This window comes from Tasmannia lanceolata, unplaced genomic scaffold (assembly GCF_043159265.1).
Source record: "Tasmannia lanceolata isolate RefF3 unplaced genomic scaffold, GAP_Taslan_0.1 ptg000037l, whole genome shotgun sequence".
In the NCBI taxonomy this organism is placed as follows: Eukaryota; Viridiplantae; Streptophyta; class Magnoliopsida; order Canellales; family Winteraceae; genus Tasmannia; species Tasmannia lanceolata.
Genome location: NW_027518714.1, coordinates 22,785,158 through 22,794,826, shown reverse-complemented (window position 1 = coordinate 22,794,826; position 9,669 = coordinate 22,785,158). Strand labels below are relative to the sequence as shown.

Below are 9,669 nucleotides of genomic sequence, written 5' to 3'. Positions count from 1 at the left end.
ACAAGAATCCTTTCATTTTGCACACCCCAACAGTTTGGTAAACATATCTGCAAGCTGATTGGTAGATCGAGTGAACACTGTGCAAATTTCACCACTTTGAATCCGATGACGAATGAAGTGACAATCTACTTCAATATGCTTGGTCCACTCGTGAAATACTGGATTCATTGCAATATGAATTGCAGCCCTATTATCACAATACAATTGAGCTGGAGATGTCAATGTGAAACCAATTTCTGATAAGAAGGAGCGAAGCCAGATTAGCTCCCCACTTGTATAAGACATAGCCCTATACTCGGCCTCTGCACTTGATTTGGAAGCGACGTCTTGCTTTTACTTCTCCATGATACTAGATTGCCTCCTACAAATGTGTAATTTCTAGTAGTTGATCTTCTGTCTGCAGGAGATTTTGCCCAATCTGCATCATTGTATCCTTCTACCTTTTCATGTCCATACTTTCTAAAGCACAAGCGTTTGCCTGGAGTACCCTTCAAATATTTGATAATATGAATAACAGCCGCCCAGTGAGAAGTACGTGGAGAACTCATAAAGCGACCAACCATACCCAATGCAAATGATATGTCTGGCCGAGTGACAGGCAAATAAATTAGCTTACCGACCAGTCTTCTGGAACGACCAGGGTCATTCATCAACTCTCCCAGATCAGGAAGAAGTTTAGCATTTGGATCCATAGGACAACCTGTAGGTTTCACACCCATTGATCCAGTCTCCTCCAAAATATCTAACACATATTTTCTCTGTGATAAAGAGAGACCATGACATGAGCGTGCTACCTCAATACCAAGGAAATATATGAGCTAACCCAAATCTTTAGTAGAAAATTCTCCTTGGAGAAAGGATTTCAATTTTTGTATGCCAGACATGTCATCTCCTGTAATTATAATGTCATCGACATACACGATCAGAAGGATATATCCAGATGGGGACTTGTAACTGAACACAGAATGATCGACAGCACACTGCTTCAATCCAAAACGCAAAACCACAGTATTGAACCTTCCAAACCAAGCCTTCCGTGATTGCTTCAGACCATAAATTGCCCTTTGAAGACGGCATATTGCTGAGAACATCTCCCCCTGAGCAACATACCCAGGAGGTTGCTCCATATAAACCTCCTCAGAAAGATCACCGTGGAGGAAGGCATTCTTCACATCAAGATGCAGACTTGTAACTGAACACAGAATGATCGACAGCACACTGCTTCAATCCAAAACGCAAAACCACAGTATTAAACCTTCCAAACCAAGCCCTCGGTGATTGCTTCAGACCATAAATTGCCTTCTGAAGACGGCATATTGCAGAGAACATCTCCCCCTGAGCAACATACCCAGGAGGTTGCTCCATATAAACCTCCTCAGAAAGATCACCGTGGAGGAAGGCATTCTTCACATCAAGCTGATACAGAAGCCAGCCACGATTAACTTCTAGAGAGATCAATTCCCGTACTAAAGGAATTTTGGCGATGAGAGAAAAGGTCTCCTGATAGTCGGTACCAAATGTCCGAGTATACCCTTTAGCAACAAGACGAGATTTGAGACGCTCTACCGACCCATTTGGAAGATACTTGATGGCAAAGAGCCAACGACACCCAACAGGTCTGTAGACACCCCCATTTTGCTCTGCTTTGATCAACAAAGAAATTAGGGTTTCGCTGTCAATTTTTCAGTATTTTCCATTCCCGTGTTCGTCCCTTACACTTTCTCAAATCTTTCTGGTCATTTCTGTAATGTTCTGATTTTTCTGCTAAAATGTTGAGTTATTCATGAGGATCCAGGAGTTCAGGGAGGTTACCTTAACAAACAAATTTTGTTGCGATCGTCAAGATGAATTATTCGGATAATTCTCGAAAATGATTTTTAGGCACAACTTAATGGATGGTTTGGATTAATCTGCAGAAATTGTATTTTGGTCACACAACCGATTTACATTGTGGCTATTATTTGGACGGTTGGGATCATCTTATGGGTATTATGCAAGGGGGACAACCAATATACGATGTGGCTGGGAAATTGGATGGTTTAGATCATCCTATGGTGTAGACCCCATTCATTTTTTTAAGCCATAATACAAGATGGAAATTCGGTTGATTTGAAATGAGCTTATTAATGCTTAGTGTGCATGTTGTGAGGTAAGCATTAGCTTTTGGGAATTCATAGGGAAAAACATATATGCACATGGGAATAAGTGGGTCCTTCAAAGCTACAAAAATTATATTCGTTGGGTTGTTGAGAATAAAAATTGCTTACTTTTTGAGGAGGTGTTTTGGTTTTATGTATGGTAATGATTCCAAACCATGAGTGGTTTCTATAAAAATGAAAAATCCATACATATGATTCGGTTGGTGTGAAGAAAATTTGTGAGAAATACACATGGGACCCACTTGGGATTATCTCTTACCATTATTCAAAAAAAAAAGAAAAGATGCTCTTACCATTATTCAAAAAAGATGCTAAAAGGCATGCAAGGTTGAATTTTTCTCATATTTTGAACAAGGCATCTTAATAAGGACCCCACATGGTTTTTATTATGGAAAGGTGGTGATGTTGTTGCTCAATTATTAGAATTTTTATATAAAAGGCATCATTGTTGCTACAAATAAAGGAGAACACCATTGAATGCATTCAAATGGGTTTCGGTTGTTATTAGAAGGGTTCACATTAATCTATTCTTGGATTTCCTTTTGATTAGAAATATTGATCATTTAGAATTCCTATTCTATTAAAGAAACTCCAAGATGGGTATTTGAGGTGGATTCCTCAAAACAAGGCTTATAAAAAAGAGAGCAAGCTCTCTCTAAAAAAAAAAAGAAAAGAAAGGGAGAAGCCTCGATATCTCTCTCTCTCTCTCTCTCTCTATCCTTTTAACTCCCACTCTCTCTATCTTTCTCTCTCAATCATTTTCACTCTCATATTTTCCCTTTCAACCTCTCTTCATATCCACTTGAGAAAACAGTAAAAAAAAAAAGAAGAAGAGGAAAGCAAAAGCGGATCGCACATAGGCGATATTTTGGAATTTTTTTGCTCTCAGATTCGTCGAGGAACTCCACCATAGGTAAGTCTACTGTTCTTGAATTTTTTTTGAAATTATTTGGTATTTTTCTAGATTTTTGCATGGTTTTTTAGCATTTAAATGACTTAAATTCAATATTAATTGTTTGTGCTAAAACTCACGATCTGTATAAGTGTTTCAAATCCGTTTAGTCCCGAAATTTAATACGATGTTCTACTTCAATAGAGTAAAATAACTATCGGATCGGATCGGACATTGGATCAACGGTTCTTTAGAATTTGAAGTGAAGAGTGGTATTTTATTTAAAATATGGGCTGAGAAATTATGAAATTCGAAAAAATAGCCATCTCGGGATGATCTATTTTTCGGAATTTTAAATTTTTCTTGTGTTCATCACATCAGAACAAGGTTGGAAGATGTTTTCCAGAATCGTAATTTTATCAAAAATCGTGTTTTAAAAATGAAAACTCTTCAAAAAACATCTTTTGACGAAGAAAAATTAAATTATATACCAAACAGATTCTAAAATTAATGAAATTTCGTGGGAAAATAATATGTTACTGATTCATTTTACCATGAATTTGTAAAGATTTTTGGAGTTTATTTGGTATATTATTTAATATTTTCTTTGAAACTTATCAGATTTTAGGAGACTTTTTACTAACATCAGATCATCATTAAAATTCATAAATTTTTTACAGTAGTCTTATCTTCCATATTACTTGCTACTGTAAATTTTTCGTGTGATTTGGATCTGTTTTAATATGGGATGTAGTGTTAATTTATAATCTGGTCTGGAAATTGTAAAATCCGAAATTGGTAGTAAATAATTTCTAAAATTCATGAAAATCTCACTGCATGCTATTTTGATTCATATAGTATTTCTGTAGAAATTTCATAGAATTTAGAGTTATATTTCTACTAGTTTATGTGTTAATTGTGCAATCTGGACATTTAATGGTTTAATCAAGATTAAATGTGAATTTAATGTAAAAATATGCAAAACTCATCCTGTAAGCTACATACATTTTCATCTTGCTGCTGTAGAAATTTCAAATCATTTCGAATTTATTTGCAACAATTTCACTTGTAAAACCGCTCATATGCTTAAAATTGATAAAATCCATTGAAAATTCGAAATTAATTAAAAATCATTGTGAAAATTTCCAAAGAACCTTAAATTTTGTCACATGTTCACTCCTTAATCCATTGAAACAGAAATTTTAGGATCTTTAGATTTTCCTGGAAAAATGGCCAGTGCATCCATAATCGTATCCCAATTGCAACCGATCTTTGACAATTTGAATACTTAAGCTATAGCATGTTGTTGGCTCCGAGGTTACTGTCCACGGAAATCCTGAGATATGCCAGGCAATAAGATGTTATAACCTAAGTATTAAATTGCGCAAGGAAAGAACGCACGATTCCCTTCCTTGGATGCTATTCTGGGCCGAAATTGGTGAACCCTAGAACCATTGGTAATCCTCAAGTGTCCATAAATCGAAAATCCATGAAATCTGAAATTAATTAACTTCAAGAATTTGAATTGATTTGTCTCGAGTCTTTCGGAACCATTGGATTATGGTTTCCAATCTAAGAACCATTAGAGCCCAATTTAGGAACACTAGTGTTGTGTCGTGTCCTAAGTTTTAGGGAGTCCTAGAGTTAGGAGTCCAGCCTCATCACGGACGCTTGCTATGTATAGCAACCGTACCATAGGTCTAGTTACACTAGTCACCCAATCTTTCCTTAAGACAAGCCTAGTAAACTAGGATGTAGGCAAACCTGCATTAGTCTAAGGGACAACTTGCATTCAGATAAGAATCATATAGCATCTTAGATGAAATCCTAAGATAATAAAATCCTCAACTTGAATTAAATAATTCCTCTTAAAACTGTTGAAACAGTCAAATCCGTCTAAGTCGGTGTCCTAGTTGAGTTAGGCATATGTAGCTTAGCTTAGGTGCACCGAACTACGTCGACTCTGATCCCAGTGAGGCTTGGGTACGTAGGCAGCTTGGATGTCTGATGGCATACTGTAGACACCCCATTTTGCTCTACCTTAATCGATAAATAAATTAGGGTTTGTTTTCCGTCGGTTTTCCAATGTCTTTCTTTCCCGCATCCGTTTGTTACATTTCTAAATATTTTTGGTCTTTTCCGTCGTGTTTCGTATTTTCCCGCTAAATGTTGAGAAGGATTATTCAGAAAAATCTAAACCAGAGAGAATTGGGACCCGTTTGGTGGGCCCGCATTGGGTGCTTCGATTAAATTTGGATCGAGAAAGTTGGACCCATTTGGTGGGGCCGCATGATGCATTTTGATTAAATTTGGACTCGTTTGGTGGGCCCGCATTGAACATTTGTTTAAAATCGAATCAACCGAGGGCCCACATTGTGGGGCCCGCGTTGTGGGGCCTCAGTGGGGCCTCTTGTGAGGCCTCTTATGAAGAGCAATGATGGTAGCTCTCCACTAAGAAACATGATGGGCCCTCCACTAAGAGCAATAATGATGGACTCTCCACTAAGAAACATGATGGGCCCTCCACTAAGAGCAATAATGATGGACTCTCCACTAAGAAACATGATGGGCCCTCCACTAAGAGCAATAATGATGGACTCTCCACTAAGAAACATGATGGGCCCTCCACTAAGAGCAATAATGATGGACTCTCCACTAAGAAACATGATGGGCCCTCCACTAAGAACAATAATGATGGATTCTCCACTAAGAGGGACAACATGATGAGCTCTCCACCAACATATCTCTCTCTCTCTCTTTCTCTCCCTATATATATCTCCCTTCCCATCCATAAGGGGGAGGAAAAAAAAAAAGAAATTTATCTTCCATTATCTCTTTCTCTTCCATTATCTCTTCTAATCACTCCCTCCAATCCCTTTCCTCAATATATTCTTCCATCCCTCTCCCTAATATTCTTCTTCCATTATCTCTTCACTCCCTCAATCACTCCCTCTAAACACTCCAGAGAAAGCGAAAGACGGCGGAGCGGATCGGCGGCGGCAGGATTTTTTATATTTTTTTGGATTGGGCGGAGATCTTCACCACAGGTAGGTGCATTGTTCTCAAAATATTTCTGTATTTTTCTGATTTTTTCCGCAAATTGTGTTTTAAAAATGGAAAACTCTTCAAAAAACATCTTTTGACGAAGAAAAATTAAATTATATACCAAACAGATTCTAAAATTAATGAAATTTCGTGGGAAAATAATATGTTACTGATTCATTTTACCATGAATTTGTAAAGATTTTTGGAGTTTATTTGGTATATTATTTAATATTTTCTTTGAAACTTATCAGATTTTAGGAGAATTTTTACTAACATCAGATCATCATTAAAATTCATAAAATTTTTACAGTAGTCTTATCTTTCATATTACTTGTTACTGTAAACTTTTCGTGTGATTTGGATCTGTTTTAATATGGGATGTAGTGTTAATTTATAATCTGGTCTGGAAATTGTAAAATCCGAAATTGGTAGTAAATAATTTCTAAAATTCATGAAAATCTCACTGCATGCTATTTTGATTCATATATTATTTCTGTAGAAATTTCATAGAATTTAGAGTTATATTTCTACTAGTTTATGTGTTAATTGTGCAATCTGGATATTTAATGGTTTAATCAAGATTAAATGTGAATTTAATGTAAAAATATGCAAAACTCATCCTGTAAGCTACATACATTTTCATCTTGCTGCTGTAGAAATTTCAAATCATTTCGAATTTATTTGCAACAATTTCACTTGTAAAACCGCTCATATGCTTAAAATTGATAAAATCCATGGAAAATTCGAAATTAATTGAAAATCATATAAAAATTCCTAAAGAACTTTAAAATTCTGTCACATGTTCACTCCTTAATCCATTGAAACAGAAATTTTAGGATCTTTAGATTTTCCTGGAAAAATGGCCCGTGCATCCATAATCGTATCCCAATTGCAACTTGATCTTTGACAATTTGAATATTTAAGTTATAGCATGTTGTTGGCTCCGAGGTTAGTGTCCACGGAAATCCTGAGATTCTGCCAGGCAATAAGATGCTATAACCTAAGTATTAAATTGCACAAGGAAAGAGCGCACGATTCCCTCCTTTGGATGCCATTCAAGGCCGAAATTGGTGAACCCTAGAACCATTAGTAATCCTTAAATGTCTAGAAACTGAAAATCTTCGAAATCTGAAACTCATTAACCTCGAGAACTTAAATCGATTTATCTTGTGTCTTTCGGAACCATTGGATTATGGTTTCCAATCTAAGAACCATTAGAGCCCAATTTAGGAACACTGGTGTCGTGCCGTGTCCTAGGTTTTAGGGAGTCCTAGAGTTAGGAGTCCAGCCTCATCACGGACGCTTGCTATGAATAGCAACCGTACCATAGGTCTAGTTACACTAGTCACCCGATCTTTCCCTAGGACAAGCCTAGTAAACTAGGATGTAGGCAAAACCTGCATTAGTCTAAGGGACAACTTGCATTCAGATAAGAATCATATAGCATCTTAGATGAAATCCTAAGATAATAAAATCCTCAACTTGAATTAAATAATTCCTCTTAAAACTGTTGAAACAGTCAAATCCGTCTAAGTCGGTGTCCTAGTTGAGTTAGGCATATGTAGCTTAGCTTAGGTGCACTGAACTACGTCGACTCTGATCCCAGTGAGGCTTGGGTACGTAGGCAGCTTGGATGTCTGATGGCATACCACCCGCGAGTCGGCACCACAACAAATTGTGGTGTTTTGTATATTAATTTTCTTGTAAATACTTAATCAAATCAGTTAGGGTTTTCCATGAAATTAGAATTCTAGGAGAACTTTCACTTAGAATGAATCCAGACAAATTAATAAATCAAGATACACATCTAGGATTCACATTGAAATTAGATTCTAGGATGCATGTCACTTAGTTCGCACATTAACATAGAGTTGAATGAGCCATTTAAAATAAATTTAAAAGAGTTAGCTTTTGGAATCGAAGACCGATTATCGGACAAGAATGGTGCATGTGGTGGATAACTCCCCATACCTTCCATTCTCGTAACCAGGTAGCGAGTCTAGATTTCTGGTTAATTATGGGTCCTAGATCCCACATCTAGGTGGCGACTCTGTCAGTCTCTTTCGTGTGGAATTCGGATTGCCTTAGTGATCCCAAGTCCACAGGAAAGACGAATTCAAATCAATATTAAAATGCACACGCCAATCGCGTGGGAACGAGAGACCAAGAGAGAGCGCGCGGCGGCTCGCGCCCCACGCCCCTCTCGCGGGATCATGTCCCACAGTCTGGCGACTCTGCTGGGGACCACCTAACTTCATTACAACTCCAAAGGATAACTCATTTGAATCTATTTTAACTGGCTCATGAAAACTCTATCTCTTTTATGCTTGTTAGATTAGTTTGTCTTATTTTATTTTCTCATCACATTTTACTCGAACTTAATTTAATAAAACCTGAAGGCATCATAGATTGCGCGAACTTATTGCACACACTTACATCACTTGCATCTAAACCCTGCATCTCACATGCACACACATCCTATTTTAGGAACCCGGAGTGTTATCTAGCATGGTTGACTGGGATTTCATCACCTGGTGCCTCTGTGCTAGAGAAGCATTCCACCCTTAGCCTAGTACCTTTATGGTACGTAAACGGATCTCTTGTTCACGTACTGATACGCCGGACACTGGTACAGTATATCGAACAGGGATTCGCGCTAAGGGAACTCTTGGCCTTACCCCTAGATTAACCCACACATGCATGTAGTCTACGAACACATGTGCATCACGTGTGTAAGCCTAGTTTAGGATATCTTACCCATTTGTGTCTAGATTAGGCCGTAGTCCATTTTCCAATGGCTACGATCGGTCCTTAGATACACGAACAAAGTCATGAGTCGAGATCCTCTCTCCACTCCGCTAGATTAGGAGTAAGGTTGATGCCTTCAGGTAACACTGATAAAATGTGTGAAGATTAAAAATTTTTTCCTTTGGGGTTAGGATATAAATCCCATCATTTTCAAAGATCTCATAGGATTAGTCATTCATGATCTATCCGTTGAAAATAGTCCTATGCAATCTCACATTTTGATCATGTGTCTATCATTTGTCTCTTGTGGGATTCGATTGTGTCTTCATTGGCGGAAATTGTGTCTCAATCATTTGATCGTGCAATCTTGATGATCCAATCTTGCCTGTACCCTTGGTCTCTTCCTCCTCTAAGGGCAACCTTTTTCAAGAATATTTCTGCTAAATCCTTCAGAGTTTACTCTCATAATCCTTGAACTAAGGGCATTCCCCTATGCGAATCTGTCATCATTGTCATGTCTTGGTCCTTTAGGATTCATTCTATTGTCCCAACTACTTGTGAACCAGCTTTCGCCGAGCCTCCGAAGCTAGACAGTTGCAGCAGTTAAAGTTTTAGTCATTTATTATTTTATGTTGAGTCAGTCACCATGGTCAGTACAATTGTTGAGTCCGGTCTTACAATTCAAGGTCAATGCCTAGTCCAGGCAAGATATCTTCTGCTTCTCTTTTTTATTTAGAGTTGTGAATCCTAAGAATGTTCAGGATAGGTCATCAGATGTAATAGCCATTTCTTTAAATAAAAATTTCAGTTCCAAAAGTTCATTGG

General features: G+C 37.5%; 1 protein-coding gene across 1 annotated transcript; it reads right to left on the bottom strand.

Moving 5' to 3' along the window:
* Positions 1-260: 260 nt before the first annotated feature.
* Positions 261-719, bottom strand: LOC143861321 (secreted RxLR effector protein 161-like). Its single transcript, XM_077372258.1, has one exon. It carries the CDS (start codon positions 717-719, stop codon positions 261-263), a length of 459 nt encoding a protein of 152 aa, XP_077228373.1.
* Between the last annotated feature and the right edge of the window lie 8,950 nt (positions 720-9,669).